The sequence below is a fragment of the Notolepis coatsorum genome (genome assembly GCF_963971535.1).
Source record: "Notolepis coatsorum genome assembly, chromosome: 4".
Lineage (NCBI taxonomy): Eukaryota > Metazoa > Chordata > Actinopteri > Aulopiformes > Paralepididae > Notolepis > Notolepis coatsorum.
In genome coordinates, this window is record NC_140168.1 from 114,451,391 (window position 1) to 114,478,261 (window position 26,871).

Consider the following 26,871-nt stretch of genomic DNA (forward strand, 5'->3'; position numbering starts at 1 on the left):
TCAGGAGTGACTCCCATAGACTTCTCAGGAGTGACTCCCATAGACCTCTCTAACCTGACTCCCATAGACCTCTCTAACCTGACTCCCATAGACCTCTCTAACCTGACTCCCATAGACCTCTCAGGAGTGACTCCCATAGGCCTCTCAGGAGTGACTCCCATAGACTTCTCAGGAGTGACTCCCATAGACCTCTCAGGAGTGACTCCCATAGACCTCTCAGGAGTGACTCCCATAGACCTCTCAGGAGTGATGTGTTTTCCAGCTGCTCCTGGGTCTCCACTCTTTGCTACAGTCTAGGAGAGTGAATGAACTATTAATAAATGGCTCCTAGCGTCCTCTGTGGTTCTTGCAGATGTGGTCCAGTGAACAAAGCCTTCTAATGTACATCTCTTTCTCTCTCTGATAAGAGGCAGTTTAAAAAAAAGGACAAATCGCTAAACCAAAACTAGCTTAGCATTGCAAACCGTGTCAAGGACAATATTAACACCGAGTGCCAGCAGGGGGCGCACGATTTATCTCTTGAATGCCAGCCTTTTGGGACTGATTTTCCGATATTTCATGATTTTCGCGGAGCTATTTCTATATTCTATATTATGGCTATGTGTCTAATACGCCCGTCGCTTATCAATGACTTGCTTGCAGTCAACATGTACGAAACGGATTGTTTTTTCATCAGTACATTTCCGTTTTTATACCGTTTTGAAAAACGGAAGTTTTTGAAAATGTCTAGGAAAAAAAAAAGATTCTGGAGGAATCGCCCTTTAGTGGAATACACACAACACGTTCCGGCTGATTTATGAATCGTTTTCAAATAAACGCTAGATTATCGATATGTACTTATGCACGCTAGAGAAGCGGGCTGAAGAATCAATTATCTATGACCTGGTCAGCGCTAACGTCATATACACACACAGTACACACATAGGGGACACATTGTGAAATATGTGAAAAAAACATCTGATTACCCCAAGACTGGTAAAAATAGATTCCTTACCTCACATCAGATGTTCGGCAAAAAGATTATTCCAATTCCTGATCGCCATTCCAAATATCGATCGCGTTTATTGATCCAACGTTATGTACTCTAAACTAGTGTTGTCAAAAATACCGAAGTATCGATACATATCGATACTGAATATTTAAAAAGGCTTCGATACTCATTTCCCGAAGTACCGATACTTTCTGCAGTATCGGTACCACCAGCTGGCGAGTGTTCTACCGCAAGTTGTTGACGCGCTGTTCAGAGCGCTCAGCGTGCTTGCCCCCCCGGCTCCTCCGAGTCCAGCCCTCCCCCTCACAGAGTCACAGAGAGCCGTCTTCTTCAGTTAGTAAACAAACATTTTAGCTGAAGATGGTAAATGCAGAGCCTCCGCAACTTGTGCTTGTGGATAAAGAAAGCAGCAGAAGTGCTGTTTGGAGGTACTTCGGGTTTCAAGTAAACAACGAAGGACAAGCTACAAATGCCCCAATGCTATTTGCAAGCGGTTATAGCAGTGCCAGCGCCGATCTCCATAAAGAAATGAAAGAGGTTCGTGACAGCTGCTCTTTCAACGTCACTGTGACTGAAGCATTAAACCATTAACTCTAGTTTAATACATGATACATTGTCTACTGATGGCGCATAATATCAACAGCTGCTTCGTTGTAACGTTACAGCTACCAGCTAAAGTTAGCCCCCTTAGCTTAGCTGGCCACAGTTATAAATACTGCATGATGGAAACGGAGTAACGTTAACGTGTAAACGTTATGTCGAGGTCATACAATACTACAGTCGACATAAGGTTAACGTTACCCCGTTTCCACCAAGTGTTTAAATAGCAGCAATCTTGTTGAAAATGTAACATTACTAAAATGCTCCGAGCATAGCCTCTCTGTCTCTCTCTGTCTCTCTCCATCTACTGCTACCTCTCTCTCTCTCGCTCTCTCTCTCTCTACCGCTACCTCTCTCTCTCTCTCGCTCTCTCTCTCTCTCTCTCTCTCTATCTACCGCTACCTCTCTCTCGCTCTCTCTCTCTCTCTATCTACCGCTACCTCTCTCTCTCTCTCTCTCTATCTACCGATACCTCTCTCTCTCTCTCGCTTGCTCTCGTTATCTTTAAATAAAAACTGTTACTAACTGTTCAGTTTGTGAGGTACATGCAACACAGATTACAGTGTTTACATCTGTCTGCTTGAGAAAATACCATGTTCTGCATTTGCAATAAAAATGATTGAAGTGAGATGAACAGTTATTTTTAAATGTGTGATCTAAAGATAAACAAAGGGTTTTAAAAGTGTTATATTTATCTTCTCTTATAGTACCAGACTCGAAGCTGAGGAGAATCAACCAGCAACAAAAGCAAAATTTGTTAAAAAAAAAAAAAAAAAAAAAAAATATATATATATATATATATTTTTTTTTTTTTTTTTTGGTATCGAAATGGTATCGAAGTATCGATACTTTTCAAGGTATCGTATCGAAGTCGAAATTCCAGTATCGTGACAACACTACTCTAAACACATATTTCACGCTGCTCTGAGGGTCCCCAATGAATGCAGTAGTCTCGGGCTACATTGCCTGAGAAGTAAAATGTGGAATCCGTTCTTTTTTTTCATGCATTTCCATTGAGTCCAATCCAATGGGTGCAATACCATCCGGGAGACGATAGGGGGCGGTATTTGCCCTTTTCGAGGTCAGAGCCAGTCCCAATGATAACGTGAGGCTGGATTGATGAAAAATGAATGGATATCGCTAATAAAAGCAATAACGATTAAATAACGAGATTTCTCGTCGTTGGCACTCAATGTGTTAAAGGAAAGGAAAATACCATACATTTTTGCCAGAGGTCGGAAAGAAATGCAGCGGAGCCTGAATGTCTTGAGAGCTGTTGATATGAAAGATGAGGTTAATGTGAAACATGAGGTTGATATGAAAGATGAGGTTAATGTGAAAGATGAGGTTGATATGAAAGATGAGGTTGATATGAAAGATGAGGTTGATATGAAAGATGAGGTTGATATCAGGGTTCGAAATTAACGGGGGCTCGGGGGAAAATGCCCTTGAAAATGGACAAAATGCCCTCGAAAATCAGTTAAGGGGGGCAGAAAATGCCCCAGACAGTTTACTAATTATATATATGATCTACAGTGCGAGCATTTCCCTTGTATTTGCCCCTAATAATATGTGTGTGCGCGACCCGGAAAAATCATTTACTCGAGACGAGTGACGATTACAAAACAGCTCCGCTGTCCCACATTACACAAGGCTCATAAACGTCCAATCACAGTAGCGCCCGAAAACAAAGTCACGGTACCGGCTTAGGCAAGTTATACATTCAGAATCAGACAACGCAAAAAAATCAGCCAGCCATGAAGCCCATTCATTTTTATTTTGAGCAAAAGAGAGACGAGGAGAAAGAGGAATCCGGCTGACATGGTTTTTTGAAGTGATATTCGCACGTGTTTTTGCGGGTCCAGTCCCCACGGTATGTTGACAGAATTCGCAAAACACCTTATCGACTGAAGCATAAAAGTCATTAGGATACTGCTCTGCTCTGAATTTAGGGCTTAGTGGGGAATTTCTTCCGACGTTAACGTTAACGACGCACCGAAGCAGCTAGACGCTTGGACATTTCTCCGTGTTGTGTGCAGGGTTCGTACGGGTGCTGGAAATCCTTGAAAATGCTTGTATTTCAATGTGCTGTTTTCAAGGTTTTAAATGTGCTTGAATTGTGTATAAAGTGCTGGAAAGTTATTGAAATTGTAATTGCATTTTATACTTTAATAATAAATCGCTATCTGACTGAATAGTTTGGTTTTTAGACAAAGAAATAAAATAAGTCGGAGCGACTCGCAAGCCTATTTTGCGTTCGCCTTTCATGCAAAATGAAATGTGGCTCGGCCCCACCCCGTAGTGTTTTTACCTGTGCCATGAGAACAGCGCGCGCGTGTGTGGCCAAAATGCCGGGAGGCTGCCGTTTTAATGAGCTCTGGCTCGGAGATATCAAATATAATTCAGAGGAGAACATCCTCGAGTAGCCGTGTGCAAAATATGCAGAAAGGACTTGAAGATTTTTACCATGGGGATTGGGGGAGTCTGCACGTTCGAGCCACGTTGAAAGGTGAGCCACTGAGCCATGGGTGTTATTAACGTGTCTCGGCCTGGCTCGCCAGGTAACTAAGTTCGAGACTACAAGTGCTCCACAGTCCACACCTGTCTCCGTAAATGTTTGTTATAAAAATACCACTTCAATAATCGAAATAGTCAAGTAACAGGCAAAATACACTAATGGAATTACAAACTCGTGTTTACCGGACTCTGTTTTTCACCGCAGTGTTGTAGCATGTAACGTTAGGCAAATCAACGTTAGCTAATTTCCTTTCATGTATTTCAAAACACGAAAACTTGTTGTGTATTGAAATGGTATTTTATTTTTATAACGGAACATTTACGGAGACTGGTGTGGAACTGGTGTGGAGCAGTTGTAGTCTGGAACGCAGTAACGTACTGTCTACCTGTATGTCGTGTATGTCATAAATGTTATGATTAATTGAAAATGGCGGACCCTGATGTAAACAAGACGAAAGTATTTCTCTGGTCTGCATCCCCTTAACAATTGTGTGTATTGAGCCATAGTGTATTGTACCCATTCTGCAATCTGTTAATAACGTTTTCAATCAAACGTGACGAGCCAGGCCAATTTTTGCATGTTTATTTATGGAATATGCAATCTAACAGCTAACGTGACCTTTACAGTTAATTACATGGATAATAATGTTAAGGTAGTTGGTTCATTCCAGGCCATCATTAGGCTCAGTCTAAAATTCATAGGCAGTAGCCTATAAATGAAAATGAAATATACATTTATAATATCATAATGATCCATTTAGATTAGATGTCAACATTAAACAATAAAGACTCTTAAAGTTAAGTGCAACCAGTGAGATTAAATTAATAAAACACTTTGTTTTATTTATAACATGCTGCTCCTTTTTATTTAGGGAAGAAGCATCAAATTCTGATGAAAGCACGTCTAAATCCAGGTCCTGCATTAGTGGATTATTTCCAGCAGACAAGCAATGCATCAAGCAGCACAGCTACATCCACATCAACAACCAGCAGTGTAGTGAGAGCCAGAGCAGCCAGTGGAGGAGCTTGCAGTGGAGTTGCCCCTCTACCATCCCCAGGCTCATCCAAGAACCAGTCAACCAGCAACACCACAGGCACCATTAAATCATTTGTTACCTCTAATCCAACACTTCAAGCTGAAATATGCTGGGCAACAAAAGCTGTAACCAGCCACTATTCCTACCATTCATGTAATGACATGGGGGCCATGTTTCAAACAATGTTTCCTGACAGTGAGATAGCAAAGCAATTTACTTGTGGGGAGAATAAAGTGGCATACCTCACCACATTTGGGATAGCTCCTCATTTCTCTTCCCTGAAAACTTTATTAACAGATTGCAGAATGGGTACAATACAGTACGGCTCAATACACACAATTATTAAGGGGATGCAGACCAGAGCAATACTTTCGTCTTGTTTACATCAGGGTCCCCCATGTTCAATTCATCATGACATTTATGACATACACGACATACTGCATAACACATCGGCTCAGCTATATATCAGTTATATATGATGCCAAGTCTACATAATTTTGGTTGTTTAGCACAATAACATCTGATTTAATGTGATGGAAGAAGTGAAATAATCATTTTGAGTAAATATTTAATTTACCACAGCCGCATAAGATGCTGGAAAATCTTGAAAATGCACCTTGAAAATGCTTGAAAAGTGCTTGCATTTTGCCTTGGAAAAGGTGTACAAACCATGTGTGTGTAACATGCAGCGGTCCCTGCCTGCCTCTCTCCTGGCAACAAACGTTCCACCCAAAAACGGAATTTCTATTTCATAATGAATTAAATAATTGTATAAAGAATTTTCAATGTTCTGTCATCTAATAATATATTCCATTACCTTTCCTATCTGTATCAAAGTCAAAATGTTGGTATCATAACAACACTACAACATACAAAAGCAGCTTGACAACCGATATCCTTTGCGTTTGATTGATTGAAAACTTTATTAACAGATTGCAGAATGGGTACAATACAGTACAGCTCAATACACACAATTGTTAAGGGGATGCAGACCAGAGAAAGACTTTTGTCTTGTTTACATCAGGGTCCCCCATTTTCAATTCATAGTGTGCACACGCACAGTATAATATGCATGTGATAAATAGTTAATAAACTCTGTTACTTGAACAATTTTCACTGTGCTCCTAAATTTCTTTGTGTGCTCCTACATTTTTATTTAGATTTTATTTATTAACATTTTATTTAGGAGCACATGTGCTCCTTGGGAAAAAGGTTAGCGTAGAGCCCTATATATGGAGACATTAACATTACATTATCAAACATAGGGACGAAGACTGTAAAAAAAAGTGTCAACAATGTTTTATAATCCTTATGTTAATTTTCATCATAAAAATTCAGTGCCCCCGAAATACAAAAAAAAGCCCCCGAAAATCAATTAAGGGGGGCAAAAAAAGCCATTGAAAAAAAATGTTAATTTCTAACCCTGGTTGATATGAAAGATGAGGTTGATATGAAAGATGAGGTTGATATGAAAGATGAGGTTAATATGAAAGATGAGGTTAATGTGAAAGATGAGGTTGATATGAAAGATGAGGTTGATATGAAAGATGAGGTTGATATGAAAGATGAGGTTGATATGAAAGATGAGGTTAATGTGAAAGATGAGGTTAATGTGAAAGACGAGGTTAATGTGAAAGATGAGGTTAATATGAAACATGAGATTAACACTATGGGTGCCGGCCAGAAATCCGGAAAATGACTGTGGATTGCCAGCGCTATTTGTCTATGGAGAAATTCCCCTTTTTTGCAGGGCTATAACTTTTTAAATTCTATTGCTACATTGCCATTATTAGGGCCCATTCAAAGTCCTATATGTATTGTTCATTGTGTAGCAACGTTAAACTTTTTCATTCACATATTCATAGTAAAGTATGGTCTAATGTATAAGTATGTTTTCATGTCTTTCTGCAGCTTTCTCCAGAACGTGATATATAGCCCCAAATGCATTATATTGATGATGAAATACAGTTTGATGGCAATCGGGGCGATATAAAAAATTTCAATTGGACGTACTTCTAGAATGATCTACGTATGATCTGATGATGGGCGGGGGATCGTTTATAATTCCGTGGGCAGCGTTATATCATTCATCTAGTGTGGGTGATATGTTCATCATAACAGTTTATATGGAATACGATCAAAAATAACGCTGAATCTTACCGTATCCTCCTCGCGCCGTTGGGCGATGAGCGTGGAACAGTCATTTACCTATTATGGTATGTAGAAATATCGGGTCCATTTCCAGCTTGTATAATAGTATAATGTCCAAATCATGTTGTTTATCGAGTTATTGGCAATCGATCGCTATGTATTGTGTCGAGATCGAGTCTCGGTAGCCAAACAGAGTGCCCGGAAGTAATTTGGCCGACCAGCACAACCTCCATAGCACTTCCTGTTTGGCGATTGCGCCGATCGGCCACCAGATGGCGCTCCTGAACCGCCAGAGAGCTCAGTGGGTCCTCCTGGTGGATCTCAGGCCAGCGGAGGGGAAATATGAATCCGATCGCAGATTTTTGAAATATTGATATAAGGACGCTTTAAAGCGTCCTCCGGCAACTTGAGCATGGCCGGGAATGACGTGTTAAAGCGTTTTCCGGCAGTCAAAGTGTTAATATGAAAGATGAGGTTAATATGAAACATGAGGTTGATGTGAAACATGAGGTTGATACTTTTGTCATCCATTGGTTTTCCTCCATGGCCAGATGTTGACCAACAATCGAATCTGGAAGAACCGCACTGTGGACATCGGTGTCGTGGAGGCTGAGGACGCCCTGAACCAAGGCTTCAGGTAATGGACTGTAGACACTGAACCAAGGCTTCAGGTAATGGACTGTAGACACTGAACCAAGGCTTCAGGTAATCGACTGTAGAGACACTGAACCAAGGCTTCAGGTAATGGACTGTAGACACTGAACCAAGGCTTCGGGTAATGGACTGTAGAGACACTGAACCAAGGCTTCAGGTAATGGACTGTAGACACTGAACCAAGGCTTCAGGTAATGGACTGTAGAGACACTGAACCAAGGCTTCAGGTAATGGACTGTAGACACTGAACCAAGGCTTCAGGTAATGGACTGTAGAGACTCTGAACCAAGGCTTCAGGTAATGGACTGTAGACACTGAACCAAGGCTTCAGGTAATGGACTGTAGAGACTGAACCAAGGCTTCAGGTAATGGACTGTAGACACTGAACCAAGGCTTCAGGTAATGGACTGTAGACACTGAACCAAGGCTTCAGGTAATGGACTGTAGCACTGAACCAAGGCTTCAGGTAATGGACTGTAGAGACTCTGAACCAAGGCTTCAGGTAATGGACTGTAGACACTGAACCAAGGCTTCAGGTAATGGACTGTAGACACTGAACCAAGGCTTCAGGTAATGGACTGTAGACACTGAACCAAGGCTTCAGGTAATGGACTGTAGACACTGAACCAAGGCTTCAGGTAATGGACTGTAGACTCTGAACCAAGGCTTCAGGTAATGGACTGTAGACACTGAACCAAGGCTTCAGGTAATGGACTGTAGAGACTGAACCAAGGCTTCAGGTAATGGACTGTAGAGACACTGAACCAAGGCTTCAGGTAATGGACTGTAGAGACACTGAACCAAGGCTTCAGGTAATGGACTGTAGACACTGAACCAAGGCTTCAGGTAATGGACTGTAGACACTGAACCAAGGCTTCAGGTAATGGACTGTAGAGACTCTGAACCAAGGCTTCAGGTAATGGACTGTAGACACTGAACCAAGGCTTCAGGTAATGGACTGTAGACACTGAACCAAGGCTTCAGGTAATGGACTGTAGACACTGAACCAAGGCTTCAGGTAATGGACTGTAGACGCTGAACCAAGGCTTCAGGTAATGGACTGTAGACACTGAACCAAGGCTTCAGGTAATGGACTGTAGAGACACTGAACCAAGGCTTCAGGTAATGGACTGTAGACACTGAACCAAGGCTTCAGGTAATGGACTGTAGAGACACTGAACCAAGGCTTCAGGTAATGGACTGCACTGACTAAAACACCACTAACATCTGACTAAAACACCACTAACATCTGACTAAAACACCACTAACATCTGACTAAAACACCACTAACATCTGACTAAAACACCACTAACATCTGACTAAAACACCACTAACATCTGACTAAAACACCACTAACATCTGACTAAAACACCACTAACATCGGACTAAAATACCATGCTAACATCTGACTAAAACACCACTAACATCTGACTAAAACACCACTAACATCTGACTAAAACACCACTAACATCTGACTAAAACACCACTAACATCTGACTAAAACACCACTAACATCTGACTAAAACACCACTAACATCGGACTAAAACACCACTAACATCTGACTAAAACACCATGCTAACATCTGACTAAAACACCATGCAACATCTGACTAAAACACCATGCTAACATCTGACTAAAACACCACTAACATCTGACTAAAACACCACTAACATCGGACTAAAACACCATGCTAACATCTGACTAAAACACCATGCTAACATCTGACTAAAACACCATGCTACCATCTGACTAAAACACCATGCTACCATCTGACTAAAACACCACTAACATCTGACTAAAACACCACTAACATCTGACTAAAACACCACTAACATCTGACTAAAACACCATGCTAACATCTGACTAAAACACCATGCTAACATCTGACTAAAACACCACTAACATCTGACTAAAACACCACTAACATCTGACTAAAACACCACTAACATCTGACTAAAACACCACTAACATCTGACTAAAACACCACTAACATCTGACTAAAATACCACTACCATCTGACTAAAACACCACTAACATCTGACTAAAACACCACTAACATCTGACTAAAACACCATGCTAGCATCTGACTAAAACACCATGCTAACATCTGACTAAAACACCACTAACATCTGACTAAAACACCACTAACATCTGACTAAAACACCACTAACATCTGACTAAAACACCACTAACATCTGACTAAAACACCATGTTAACATCTGACTAAAACACCACTAACATCTGACTAAAACACCACTAACATCGGACTAAAATACCACTAACATCTGACTAAAACACCATGCTAACATCTGACTAAAACACCACTAACATCTGACTAAAACACCACTAACATCTGACTAAAACACCACTAACATCTGACTAAAACACCACTAACATCTGACTAAAACACCACTAACATCTGACTAAAACACCACTAACATCTGACTAAAACACCACTAACATCTGACTAAAACACCACTAACATCTGACTAAAACACCACTAACATCGGACTAAAACACCATGCTAACATCTGACTAAAACACCACTAACATCTGACTAAAACACCACTAACATCTGACTAAAACACCATGCTAACATCTGACTAAAACACCATGCTAACATCTGACTAAAACACCACTAACATCTGACTAAAACACCACTAACATCTGACTAAAACACCACTAACATCGGACTAAAACACCATGCTAACATCTGACTAAAACACCATGCTAACATCTGACTAAAACACTACTAACATCTGACTAAAACACCATGCTACCATCTGACTAAAACACCACTAACATCTGACTAAAACACCACTAACATCTGACTAAAACACCACTAACATCTGACTAAAACACCATGCTAACATCTGACTAAAACACCATGCTAACATCTGACTAAAACACCATGCTAACATCTGACTAAAACACCATGCTAACATCTGACTAAAACACCACTAACATCTGACTAAAACACCACTAACATCTGACTAAAACACCACTAACATCTGACTAAAATACCACTACCATCTGACTAAAACACCACTAACATCTGACTAAAACACCACTAACATCTGACTAAAACACCATGCTAGCATCTGACTAAAACACCACTAACATCTGACTAAAACACCACTAACATCTGACTAAAACACCACTAACATCTGACTAAAACACCACTAACATCTGACTAAAACACCACTAACATCTGACTAAAACACCACTAACATCTGACTAAAACACCACTAACATCTGACTAAAACACCACTAACATCTGACTAAAACACCACTAACATCTGACTAAAACACCACTAACATCTGACTAAAACACCACTAACATCTGACTAAAACACCATGCTAACATCTGACTAAAACACCATGCTAACATCTGACTAAAACACCACTAACATCTGACTAAAACACCACTAACATCTGACTAAAACACCACTAACATCGGACTAAAATACCACTAACATCTGACTAAAACACCATGTTAACATCTGACTAAAACACCACTAACATCTGACTAAAATACCATGCTACCATCTGACTAAAATACCATGCTACCATCTGACTAAAATACCATCTGAGATGAAATACAAAATGTTCTTGCCACCCGTCTCTCTGTGATGCATCATTCTTCTGTCTCTCTGTCTCATTATTTTGTCTCATCATCCTTCTTGCTGTCTGTCTCTCCCTCATCATTATTGTGTCTCTCCGTCTCTGTCAGTGGGGTGATGCTCAGAGGTTCAGGTATCAAGTGGGATCTGCGGAAGTCTCAGCCCTACGACAAGTACGATGAGGTGGAGTTCGACGTCCCCATCGGCATCAGAGGAGACTGCTACGACCGGTACGAAGAGCTGTCTCAGTGGTCATGGAATGTTTAAATGTGTATTCTAGCCTGGGAAAGTCAGGGATATTGAATAGACTTGATGGTGAAGTATTCAAAGGGATCTACTGTAATGTATTTTACAAATAGTTTTGCATATTTGTACTGTATTAAATAGTTTAGCCAACATGCCAGAACCATGGACGCGTCACAGTGTACGGGTATGTTTGATTTAGTGACCAAGGCAGGCTAAAGCTCACCCATGGACGCGTCACAGCGTACGGGTATGTTTGATTTAGTGACCAAGGCAGGCTAAAGCTCACCCATGGACGCGTCACAGCGTACGGGTATGTTTGATTTAGTGACCAAGGCAGGCTAAAGCTCACCCATGGACGCGTCACAGCGTACGGGTATGTTTGATTTAGTGACCAAGGCAGGCTAAAGCTCACCCATGGACGCGTCACAGCGTACGGGTATGTTTGATTTAGTGACCAAGGCAGGCTAAAGCTCACCCATGGACGCGTCACAGCGTACGGGTATGTTTGATTTAGTGACCAAGGCAGGCGAAACCTAACTTACATCTTTTTAAAGAAACAATTTACATTGGAAATGAACTACCCTACCTACATGACCCAAAGTAGTTCACTACTGCCACATGTAATTGAACTACATTATGGCAGAGATGGTCTATATAATGAGACGGAACTGTTCGTTTTGAATGGAATAATCCACAAGACTAAAGATGACTACTTGCTACAAAGTAAATATATTCTGAGAAAATAATTCAATGTGATGTTATTTTATGTTGAGTAAAATGTACCAGTGACTTCAAATATGAACGAAAAACAATGATGTGTATGACAGATTCCCCATGCAAGAAGACGGGGGTTAGTTTTTGCTAGTTTCCGTGATCAAGATGGCGGCAGAATGACCCGACTTCTCTTTAGACAGACTGTGATGTTAACCCTCTCCCCTGTGCTGATGGTAACCCTCTGCCCTGTGCTCAGGTACCTGTGCTGATTGTAACCCTTTTCCCTGTGCTCGGGTACCTGTGCTGATGTTAACCCTCTGCCCTGTGATCAGGTACCTGTGCCGGGTGGAGGAGATGAGGCAGAGCCTGAGGATCATCCTGCAGGCCCTCAACAAGATGCCGGAGGGAGAGATCAAGGTGGACGACGCCAAGGTGGCTCCTCCCAAGAGGTCTGAGATGAAGGTGAGAGCGTGGCTCCTCCCAGGAGGTCTGAGATGAAGGTGAGAGCGTGGCTCCTCCCAGGAGGTCTGAGATGAAGGTGAGAGCGTGGCTCCTCCCAGGAGGTCTGAGATGAAGGTGAGAGCGTGGCTCCTCCCAGGAGGTCTGAGATGAAGGTGAGAGCGTGGCTCCTCCCAGGAGGTCTGAGATGAAGGTGAGAGCGTGGCTCCTCCCAGGAGGTCTGAGATGAAGGTGAGAGCGGCCTCTAAACACACAAACCCTTACGCTCAAGAGATGAAGGTGAGAGCGGCCTCTACACCCCAACACACACAAACCCTTACGCTCAAGAGATGAAGGTGAGAGCGGCCTCTACACCCCAACACACACAAACCCTTACGCTCAAGAGATGAAGGTGAGAGCGGCCTCTACACCCCAACACACACAAACCCTTACGCTCAAGAGATGAAGGTGAGAGCGGCCTCTACACCCCAACACACACAAACCCTTACGCTCAAGAGATGAAGGTGAGAGCGGCCTCTAAACACACAAACCCTTACGCTCAAGAGATGAAGGTGAGAGCGGCCTCTAAACACACAAACCCTTACGCTCAAGAGATGAAGGTGAGAGTGGCCTCTAAACACACAAACCCTTACGCTCAAGAGATGAAGGTGAGAGCGGCCTCTAAACACACAAACCCTTACGCTCAAGAGATGAAGGTGAGAGCGGCCTCTAAACACACAAACCCTTACGCTCAAGAGATGAAGGTGAGAGCGGCCTCTAAACACACAAACCCTTACGCTCAAGAGATGAAGGTGAGAGCGGCCTCTAAACACACAAACCCTTACGCTCAAGAGATGAAGGTGAGAGCGGCCTCTAAACACACAAACCCTTACAGTAGTTGTTCCCTACAGTGTTCCCTCTGGTTTCAGGTGTGCATATAGTTAATCTAATGTTAATCTAATCTAATGCAAGCCCTCAGTTCAGCTACTTCATATTGTGCTTCTCTGCATCTGCTCCAGATGTCCATGGAATCGCTGATCCACCACTTCAAGCTGTACACAGAGGGCTACCAGGTGCCCCCCGGGGCCACTTACACCGCCGTGGAGGCCCCCAAGGTGAGAACCCCCCCTAAACCCACCAGGGGCCCCCAAGGTGAGAACCCACCCTAAACCAACCAGGGGCCCCCAAGGTGAGACCCCACCCTAAACCCACCAGGTGCCCCCAAGGTGAGAATCCCCCCTAAACCCACCAGGGGCCCCCCATCATTAACTAACACTTCCTACACAGGTGCCACATCATTAACTAACACTTCAGGTGCCACACATCATTAACTAACACTTCCTACACAGGTGCCACACATCATTAACTAACACTTCAGGTGCCACACATCATTAACTAACACTTCAGGTGCCACACATCATTAACTAACACTTCAGCTGCCACACATCATTAACTAACACTTCAGGTGCCACACATCATTAACTAACACTTCCTACACAGGTGCTACACATCATTAACTAACACTTCAGGTGCCACACATCATTAACTAACACTTCCTACACAGGTGCTACACATCATTAACTAACACTTCAGGTGCCACACATCATTAACTAACACTTCCTACACAGGTGCCACACATCATTAACTAACACTTCAGGTGCCACACATCATTAACTAACACTTCCTACACAGGTGCCACACATCATTAACTAACACTTCAGGTGCCACACATCATTAACTAACACTTCCTACACAGGTGCCACACATCATTAACTAACACTTCAGGTGCCACACATCATTAACTAACGCTTCCTACACAGGTGCCACACATCATTAACTAACACTTCAGGTGCCACACATCATTAACTAACACTTCAGGTGCTACACATCATTAACTAACACTTCAGGTGCCACACATCATTAACTAACACTTCAGGTGCCACACATCATTAACTAACACTTCCTACACAGGTGCCACACATCATTAACTAACACTTCAGGTGCCACACATCATTAACTAACACTTCCTACACAGGTGCTACACATCATTAACTAACACTTCAGGTGCTACACATCATTAACTAACACTTCAGGTGCCACACATCATTAACTAACACTTCAGGTGCCACACATCATTAACTAACACTTCAGGTGCTACACATCATTAACTAACACTTCCTACACAGGTGTCACACATCATTAACTAACACTTCCTACACAGGTGCCACACATCATTAACTAACACTTCAGGTGCCACACATCATTAACTAACACTTCCTACACAGGTGCCATACATCATTAACTAACACTTCCTACACAGGTGTCACACATCATTAACTAACACTTCCTACACAGGTGCCACACATCATTAACTAACACTTCAGGTGCCACACATCATTAACTAACACTTCAGGTGCCACACATCATTAACTAACGCTTCCTACACAGGTGCTACACATCATTAACTAACACTTCAGGTGCTACACATCATTAACTAACACTTCAGGTGCCACACATCATTAACTAACACTTCCTACGCAGGTGCCACACATCATTAACTAACACTTCAGGTGCTACACATCATTAACTAACACTTCAGGTGCCACACATCATTAACTAACACTTCAGGTGCCACACATCATTAACTAACACTTCAGGTGCTACACATCATTAACTAACACTTCCTACACCGGTGCCACACATCATTAACTAACGCTTCCTACACAGGTGCTACACATCATTAACTAACACTTCAGGTGCCACACAGCATTAACTTAACACTTCAGGTGCCACACATCATTAACTAACACTTCCTACACAGGTGCTACACATCATTAACTAACACTTCAGGTGCCACACATCATTAACTAACACTTCCTACACAGGTGCCACACATCATTAACTAACACTTCAGGTGCTACACATCATTAACTAACACTTCCTACACAGGTGCCACACATCATTAACTAACACTTCCTACACAGGTGCTACACATCATTAACTAACACTTCAGGTGCCACACATCATTAACTAACACTTCAGGTGCCACACATCATTAACTAACACGTCAGGTGCTACACATCATTAACTAACACTTCAGGTGCCACACATCATTAACTAACACTTCCTACACAGGTGCCACACATCATTAATTAACACTTCAGGTGCCACACATCATTAACTAACACTTCAGGTGCCACACATCATTAACTAACACTTCAGGTGCTACACATCATTAACTAACACTTCAGGTGCCACACATCATTAACTAACACTTCAGGTGCCACACATCATTAACTAACACTTCAGGTGCCACACATCATTAACTAACACTTCAGGTGCCACACATCATTAACTAACACTTCCTACACAGGTGCCACACATCATTAACTAACACTTCAGGTGCTACACATCATTAACTAACACTTCCTACACAGGTGCCACACATCATTAACTCAGGGTGTCCGCGGGACCTTAAAAAGTCTTAAAAAGTCTTAAATTCAACTATCAACTATTAAGGCCTTAATTTGTCTTAAAATGTCTTAAATCCGACTTTCGGAGGTCTTAAAAACATGCCATGTCATCTTATGTTTCATTGTGAAATCTGGGGGGAAACTATTAACGGGAGATAAATCAGGCTTTTTTCTTTCTTTCACGCAAACGGTACGCAGTGGGGCGGAACCTTAATGTGGTCCTTAATGTGTGTCGCCGTCGGGAGCTATTTCAGAACACCGGAGCATAGGTAACACGTTATTCAAGCCGTAGCGATAACGCTGACGCTTAGTTTAGTTTAATTGATTTGTATTTATTTGCACTCGTTAATTTAACATGGGAAATGAACGTGGTTGGTCCCAGTGAAAGATAATTACGAGGCCCGCTGCAAACTCCGCAAAAAGGATTTTAAACTGGGAACGATGGGAATAAAAGCAGTCGAGTCACACATGCACAGCGCTAAGCATGTTTACCTCTGCAAAAACCCGCCTGCAGACAACTTCAATATCAAATTTATTTTCGACGGCGACGCTGTCTACATCAACTGCTGAGGGACAGGTAGGTCTACCACCAATTACATCTGCACCTGTCCGGGTAACGTTCGGCTCCACGCCAACCCTTGAAGCTGAGGTACTGTGGGTTCTAAATACGGTCGCAAAGCATCAGTCCTACAATGGAAATGAGGGACTAGGAGAGGTGTTTCAAGCGATGTTCCCTGACTCTGAAGTCGCTAAAACATTCACGTGTGGAAAAGATAAAACGTCCTACATAGCCAGGTTTGGATTGGCTTCTTGCATCCAAAAAATCTCTCCACGGATGTAAACAAGGGCAAGGACACGTTTGTGTTGATGAGAGTGAGAGCTTCACCCCACCCTATGTATTTATTTTCTACCACACACCTACCCCCTCCTAATGTACAGTCTCCTCCCCATCATATTTATATGTATATATATATATATATATATATGTTAGGATCTATGGGTAACAGTACTGTATATTTGCATATCATATATGTCACAAATGTAACAGTAATATATACATGTATGTCCCTATGCCATAAATGTCATGATGTCATGTATGTTGTGTATGTCATAAATGTCACTATGAATTGAAAATGAGGGACCCTGATGGAAACAAGACAAACGTCTTTCTCTGGTCTGCATCCCCTTATTATTGTGTGTATTGAGCTGTACTGTATTGTACCCATTCTGAAATCTGTTAAATAAAGTATTCATTCAACCAAACCACAAAAACAAAACAACTGGATGAATGACAACTTTATTTAACAGATTGCAGAATGTGTACAATACAGTACAGCTCAATACACACAATAATAAGGGGATGCAGACCAGAGAAAGACGTTTGTCTTGTTTACATCAGGGTCCCCCATTTTGAATTCATATTGACATACACAACATAGAATAGATAGAATAGAAATACTTTTATTATCCCGTGGGAAATTTGACACTGCAAATCGCTCAACATTTAAACATTTAGACAGGACAGGTCACGAATTAGAATAATAACACAAATCAATCAAGTTGCCTAGGATAAGAGTAGAGTAAAATAGAATAAAAATGAAATAAAATATACAGAAATGAATACAGTAAAAACATACATGACATGACATTCATGGCATAGGGACATACATGACATACAGGTATATACTGTAATACTGTTACATTTGTGACATATACGATATGCAAATAATATACAGTACTGTTACCCAGAGATCCTAACAGAAAATATTATATATATATATGATGGGGATGAGACTGTACATTAGGGGGGGGGGGGGGGTTGGACATTTACGGTGGCCAGTTTCGAATTGCAGTCTCCCGTAGGTGCTCTTTAAGAGCGGTTTTGAATGTGGGCAGGGGTAAAAATGGGTTTTAGGAGTGAGGTTAAGCAGTAGTCTGACCAGTTTGTTTTGTGATGTTTGTAATCTTGTTTTTAGTGCCTTTGAGGTGCTTTGGTACCATGAGGTGCAAGCATAGTCGTAGTACCCTTGAATGAGTACTGAGAGTACCCATGATTTTTGCCATTTTGTTATCGTGAAATTGGTATTAAATTTAATTCTGAGTGGCATTAAAAAGTCTTAAAAAGCCTTAAATCTGACTGGGCTAAACCTGCAGATACCCTGTAACTAACACTTCAGGTGCCACACATCATTAACTAACACTTCCTACACAGGTGCCACACATCATTAACTAACACTTCAGGTGCCACACATCATTAACTAACACTTCCTACACAGGTGCCACACATCATTAACTAACACTTCAGGTGCTACACATCATTAACTAACACTTCCTACACAGGTGCTACACATCATTAACGAACACTTCAGGTGCCACACATCATTAACTAACACTTCCTACACAGGTGCTACACATCATTAACTAACACTTCAGGTGCCACACATCATTAACTAACACTTCAGGTGCCACACATCATTAACTAACACTTCCTACACAGGTGCCACACATCATTAACTAACACTTCAGGTGCTACACATCATTAACTAACACTTCAGGTGCCACACATCATTAACTAACACTTCCTACACAGGTGCCACACATCATTAACTAACACTTCCTACACAGGTGCCACACATCATTAACTAACACTTCCTACACAGGTGCTACACATCATTAACTAACACTTCCTACACAGGTGCTACACATCATTAACTAACACTTCCTACACAGGTGCTACACATCATTAACTAACACTTCCTACACAGGTGCCACACATCATTAACTAACACTTCCTACACAGGTGCCACACATCATTAACTAACACTTCAGGTGCCACACATCATTAACTAACACTTCAGGTGCCACACATCATTAACTAACACTTCAGGTGCCACACATCATTAACGTTAGGTTATGACTATAACCAAGTTCTGTTAACACTTAGTGAACGCTCAGCGTTTCATGCATATATCTCGCTTCAGCATATATACACTGAATAATTTCACAAATGTACCTTTAAATGCCAGCATTCATCTGGCCACACCCCCATCCGCTTACCTATATAAGCAGGGATGGTGCCACACACTCATCTCCTTCCCAACAAATTTCACCACAATGAAAAATCAAGGGCCGCAGCGGCGTCTAGACGCTGAGCGTTCACTAAGTGTTAACAGAACTTGGTTATAGTCATAACCTAACGTTCTGTATCACACTAGCTCACGCTCAGCGTTTCATGCATAATGGGAGCTGAGCGGGAGCTAGAAGCTCGACAAATGTACCCTGCCCCCCACAACCATCAGATCAGGGAGGACCGAGCCCCCCCGACCCCCCCTAATGGAGGGCACCCCCCCTAATGGGGGCTTCACGGGAGGGCGACGGACCCGACCGTGCGAAGAGGCACTCAAGCAACTCAACGCACAGGGTGAGCAGACCGTGGCTTGACCCCACGACTACACACACGCACAACCCGCATGCCACCCGGGAACGAACGGAGGAACAACCTCGTTACTGCCCCCAGAATCACGGGGTCAAGGGCAAACCCAACCCCGTGGCAAGGCCGTAGCAGCGGAGCGCGAAGGAAGACCCAGACCCACCAAAGGGACTGGACCCCCTGGAACGGGGGCCCGGAGAAGTCCATGATGCCAGCATCAAGACCCCACCAGGTGGGCACTTAGTGACCCCGCCCCCCACATCGCCAGCGTATTCGGACAAAGGCCCCTCAGCCGAGCGGGCCCTGTCCCCCCAATAGTACACCGCCTGGCACACTGACCCTGCAGAACAGGCAGTCAGCATGGCCGTAAGCACACAAAAAGGTTAACCAACGGAAGCAGGCAGCGCACCGGGGAAAAACCAGGCAACAGGCTATTAACCCTAGCCTGGAGACTGCGGACGAGACAGGCGCCAGAGGGGACAGCTGAACACAGCCGCCCCGGCGGAAGGAGCGTAAGCTGGCGGTGTTGCATGACCAAGCCTCCATTTAAAAAGCCCCCACCCAGAGGGGTTGAGGCAGAGAAGGCTGACACGATCGGCAGACGTCATGAACGTGCAGGGGCACCCTCAAACGGTGAACCCGGGAGTTGACACTGCTCCAACACACCAGGGAATCAACCACCTTGGTGTTACCCAATGCGGTGGTTGTTCCTATAACCCCTCAAGAAAAAACTCAAACACACCTGCGGGTATACACCGGCTATACCGCAGTACAAGTGTTTCAGTTTTCAAAAAAGGGTTAACCCAGGCCTACGGGTCGACGAAACATTACTTCGGACCGGGCCTGGCGATACGGGAAGCACAGGGTCACCAGAGGAGGTCAAAGACCATCCCAACAGGCCCCTCTTCGCCATGCGTGAGAGGAGCGAAAAAGAATGGAGAACCCGCCCCTAAGCACACCGTACTTGGTATTCCCAGGCGGTCTCCCAACCAAGTACTAACCAGGACCAACCTGTGTAGCGGCCGAGATCTGACGAGATCGAGCGTGTACAGGTTGGCATGGCCGTAAGCCATTACGACAGTGCGGAGTAAAAAACGTACCCAACCAGGGTCTCCATAGTGCTTAACCCTGTGACACCCGGACCAACCTGGCATTTTTCCCCCTGAAAAAAGCCCAAGTCCCTCAGGGTACCAGAACAGCAGATCTGCATCCCCGGCGGACAACGGGTTCAACTGATCCGGACCAGCGTGACCAGAACCAGTCCCGTGCCCTAACCACGCCGACATGCCTACTCCAGGAGAAAGGGCAGATATGCGTGTCGATCTTAACATGAAAAGAAGGCGCCACCCAGACGTTCGGGCGAACCGCGCCTGGTGGCCCACCCCCAGGGCGTGAGACCCCTCTACATATGTTCAGATCCATTCCGTCAGCATCCCCCAGACATGAACGAGAATCCGTCGATAACCAACCCATGTCGTGGGATGTGGTCGTCGGAAGAGGAAAAACCTCCATCCCAGTTGCTTTATAAAAACGCCATTTTAACCTCAAGCAACCAAGGCGTGCCAGTCAGTCGCCTGTTTACAGCGAGCTAGCACTATGCGTGCGTCGGGACACACCCACATCAATGAACAGGCTATTTAGACCTGTCATTGAATCCCCAAGGCGCCCAGGGGAACGACAAGAGGGGTGTGACACTTCCTAACTCCAACTCTTTTTTAATAGAAAAGAAGGAAGCACCAACAGTATGTATCCCAGTCTACACAGCCGGGGGTAAAAAAAGTTCACATTTTTACATCCCACCACCCTCCCATAGGAAGGAGACGGGAATCCCCAGAGAGACTTCCCACGCGAGCTGTACAGATTGAAAAGAATATATTGCACCTTGAGCCATGTAAAAAATTGGTTTTTAGGGCTCTCCGGGGAAGAGGCACTGAACCCATACACACTCAATAATCGAATTGAATCGAATACATACACAATAGAATAGGACACCTTCTAGAGGGTCCACTCACTTTGACAATCTGAGGAGGAAGGCTCTGTACTCTGATGGAGGCTCCCTCACATGGAAGGAGGAGTCCGAACTCACAGAAGGCCCGAATAGGCGCTTGGTGAGGAGGAGCCCTGACCACCCCCCCGAAACAGATCCATCACATGGACCTGAACAGCACACGGAAGTCCTACCAACAGAGATGCGCACGGTGACGTACTCTATGGCGGGGGAATTTCTGCGGTGCACACGCCCAATATTCCAGGCCGTGGGACCAGGAAACTCCCTCCCCCCCCTCACCCCGTAACGTGCCGAACCGCAACGTGACAGGAACCTTGAAGGACAGGGGGTGTACCCCTGACCAACAGAAACAAGGGGAAGAGGAAAGGTTACCAGTTCACCCCTTTACGACCCCACACCCATGATACGATGTAATGACAAAAAGAGAATATGACACAGTCATAGTCAGCTCTATGAAGCGTTTGACAGCTTCACACAGCGCATGAGCTAACCTGCTATCTGATTTTTACTAAGGAAAAAACACAGAATAGAGAGGGCTCTCTAAGAGCCCCGGTCCAACATACACATGTGCTTCTGTGGCCAGTCCAACCCAGTTGTAGGTCACATGACACACACAACCCATCATCACCTACAAAAAATGGCAAAAACACTCTACAGAGGAACGCCGTTTTTCATAATGTTAGAATACATAATTCTCGTATCGGCCACAGGCCTTGCTAAGCACACACGACAGCGACCAAACAATCTTTTCTTTTAGGAAAATAAAGTTTCTCCAGCAGTCATAGCACAACCTCAGCAATCAAGCTAAGGGTTACATCGCATCCCTACCACACAAAGACACAATGTAGTGCAACAACATGTCTGATAGGAGGATGAAAAAGTCCCCAGGGAACCGGGGGAAAACACAATCCTCCTACTTTACCCTTAATACGGCCAGTTAAAACAGGAAACCTGTTAATATGTGAACACACTGTTCATTGTCATCACAGGCTGAGAAAAGAATATTCTTTCACTCATTTGTCACTAAGCATAGCTTCATAGGTTAGTTACCTTTAGTTGTGAGTACACGGTACATAAAAACACACATGATGTTTCTCACACAACAACCAGATCATTTTCACATCTGTAACAACAACCCGATTTGCCCGGAGAAGCTAATTACCAGTGACAAGACAGTTCACACAAAACTCGCGTCGTATCCCAAATGTATTGCAGCAACACACGTTTTTGGAAAACAGCGTTATTTACAAAACATGTAGAAGGTAAAGCCAGAAGACGCGTATAAGGTCTGGCCAAACCTTTGTCCTACCCGGAGCGTAGATCAGCGAAGTGCAGTCTCAAGACACCATAGAAAACACAGCCATACTGTGTTGTTCGATCTGGGCAGCGTCGCCGCTCCACCCGTCGCTACGGTCCCCTTGTTGACGCAATCCTTGCCGTCCTGGCTCAGGGCAGGGTCGACGAACATCCCCTGTCAAAGATGACGTCGTAGTCAAGAGTGTAAAACATGTTATAATCAAAGCACGTTCAACAGAGTAGCATTAAGCTAACGGCCGCTCCAACCGTCGGTCGCTACTGCCCCTGCTCGCGAGACGCCGGGCGAACGACGCACGCGACCAGAGGGGAGCTCACGGCGGCGCGCGAGTAGCCAGAGCTACCCCGCGCTGTCCGATAGCAGCAAGCTAACGTTTCCTAGTGATCACAACAGGCTAGCGCCGCAGCTAACAGCTGACTGGGTAACTGTAGGCCCAACCTCTGTAGGCCACGCAGTGATCCCAGCAGGCTAACGCCGCAGCTAACAGCTGACTGGCTAACCGTAAGCTAAGCAGCTATCACCTGAACTTGTACACAATGATATAACACTCACCCAGACAGGCCGCCGTTCTGAAACCCTCACTTTTTAAGAGAAAAGAGAAACAAGATGTCAACACAGCTTTACAACGGTGATTTTACCAACACCCGACGGAGTCAGCACAATACCAAACTGGCCTGTGTAGCTGACTTGAACATAGATCTTCCGCTATCGAACATCTATGCACATATCTCCTCGTGAAGGAATACTCTCATTTGGATATGAAAGAAGGGGCTACACGGTGACAGAGAGATACCCACTCGTCCAGAAAACACAGGGATCACCAGTGTTAATGGTCGCGGCCCACTAGTTAAAACTATAATGGTCTTCAGACCAAGGTCTTCTGTCGCCTAGGAGGCTGAACAAAGGACCCTAGCCTGGGGCCGGTTTCCATAAACATTGTCAATTAGCCCCCATAGCACTAACAGACAAGTGAAGCCTGCCAGCAACAGTACTCACCCAACCTGAAACCCACCGCTTCTCACAACAGCGGCGCGTCCTACAGTTCAGCTGTGGCCTGAAAGGTTTCACCCCAACCAACACAGCAAGGAACTGCAGTTGAGAAGCATGCAGCGGCGTGCTCCCAATACAAAAACCGGTGGAGGGTTTTAGAATGATCACCATCTTCCAGACACTCCAGTGACGAAGACAACATCGCCGTATTTTCTCGAAAATAGTGAGAGAAAATAAAGATATGATGTCAACGTATCTCCTTGTTCTTCCTTTCCTTGTAAACATTGCTTTTCCAGTCAATATTTTTCTCCACGTCAAGTGGGCATATGAGCAACACGTTGCTTGTGATGAAATTTGAGAAGGAGATGAGTGTGTGGCACCATCCCTGCTTATATAGGTAAGCGGATGGGGGTGTGGCCAGATGAATGCTGGCATTTAAAGGTACATTTGTGAAATTATTCAGTGTATATATGCTGAAGCGAGATATATGCATGAAACACTGAGCGTGAGCTAGTGTGATACAGAACTAACACTTCAGGTGCCACACATCATTAACTAACACTTCCTACACAGGTGCTACACATCATTAACTAACACTTCAGGTGCCACACATCATTAACTAACACTTCCTACACCGGTGCTACACATCATTAACTAACACTTCCTACACAGGTGCTACACATCATTAACTAACACTTCCTACACAGGTGCTACACATCATTAACTAACACTTCAGGTGCTACACATCATTAACTAACACTTCCTACACAGGTGCCACACATCATTAACTAACACTTCCTACACAGATGCCACACATCATTAACTAACACTTCCTACACAGGTGCCACACATCATTAACTAACACTTCCTACACAGGTGCCACACATCATTAACTAACACTTCAGGCGCCACACATCATTAACTAACACTTCAGGTGCCACACATCATTAACTAACACTTCAGGTGCCACACATCATTAACTAACACTTCAGGTGCCACACATCATTAACTAACACTTCAGGTGCCACACATCATTAACTAACACTTCAGGTGCCACACATCATTAACTAACACTTCAGGTGCCACACATCATTAACTAACACTTCAGGTGCCACACATCATTAACTAACACTTCCTACACAGGTGCTACACATCATTAACTAACACTTCCTACACAGGTGCTACACATCATTAACTAACACTTCCTACACAGGTGCTACACATCATTAACTAACACTTCCTACACAGGTGCCACACATCATTAACTAACACTTCAGGTGCTACACATCATTAACTAACACTTCCTACACAGATGCCACACATCATTAACTAACACTTCAGGTGCCACACATCATTAACTAACACTTCCTACACAGATGCCACACATCATTAACTAACACTTCAGGTGCCACACATCATTAACTAACACTTCAGGTGCCACACATCATTAACTAACACTTCAGGTGCCACACATCATTAACTAACACTTCAGGTGCCACACATCATTAACTAACACTTCAGGTGCCACACATCATTAACTAACACTTCAGGTGCCACACATCATTAACTAACACTTCAGGTGCCACACATCATTAACTAACACTTCAGGTGCCACACATCATTAACTAACACTTCCTACACAGGTGCCACACATCATTAACTAACACTTCAGGTGCCACACAGCATTAACTTAACACTTCAGGTGCCACACATCATTAACTAACACTTCCTACACAGGTGCCACATCATTAACTAACACTTCCTACACAGGTGCTACACATCATTAACTAACACTTCAGGTGCCACACATCATTAACTAACACTTCAGGTGCCACACATCATTAACTAACACTTCAGGTGCCACACATCATTAACTAACACTTCAGGTGCCACACATCATTAACTAACACTTCAGGTGCTACACATCATTAACTAACACTTCAGGTGCCACACAGCATTAACTTAACACTTCAGGTGCCACACATCATTAACTAACACTTCCTACACAGGTGCCACACATCATTAACTAACACTTCCTACACAGGTGCCACACATCATTAACTAACACTTCCTACACAGGTGCTACACATCATTAATTAACACTTCCTACACAGGTGCCACACATCATTAACTAACACTTCCTACACAGGTGCTACACATCATTAATTAACACTTCCTACACAGGTGCCACACATCATTAACTAACACTTCCTACACAGGTGCTACACATCATTAACTAACACTTCAGGTGCCACACATCATTAACTAACACTTCCTACACAGGTGCTACACATCATTAACTAACACTTCAGGTGCTACACATTAACTAACACTTCCTACACAGGTGCCACACATCATTAACTAACACTTCCTACACAGGTGCTACACATCATTAATTAACACTTCCTACACAGGTGCCACACATCATTAACTAACACTTCCTACACAGGTGCCACACATCATTAACTAACACTTCCTACACAGGTGCCACACATCATTAACTAACACTTCAGGTGCCACACATCATTAACTAACACTTCCTACACAGGTGCTACACATCATTAACTAACACTTCAGGTGCCACACATCATTAACTAACACTTCCTACACAGGTGCTACACATCATTAACTAACACTTCCTACACAGGTGCCACATCATTAACTAACACTTCCTACACAGGTG

At 43.6% G+C, this 26,871-nt stretch overlaps 1 protein-coding gene across 1 annotated transcript in view; it reads left to right on the plus strand.

The window, feature by feature from the left end:
- ndufs2 (NADH:ubiquinone oxidoreductase core subunit S2) overlaps positions 1–26,871 on the plus strand; it is an 88,465-nt gene that overhangs the window by 49,955 nt on the left and 11,639 nt on the right. The window contains exons 8-11 of the mRNA XM_084312366.1: positions 7,848–7,933; positions 11,685–11,804; positions 12,867–12,996; positions 13,992–14,087. Of these exons, the coding sequence (XP_084168492.1) occupies positions 7,848–7,933; positions 11,685–11,804; positions 12,867–12,996; positions 13,992–14,087 (432 nt within the window). The remainder of the gene's footprint in view (positions 1–7,847; positions 7,934–11,684; positions 11,805–12,866; positions 12,997–13,991; positions 14,088–26,871) is intronic.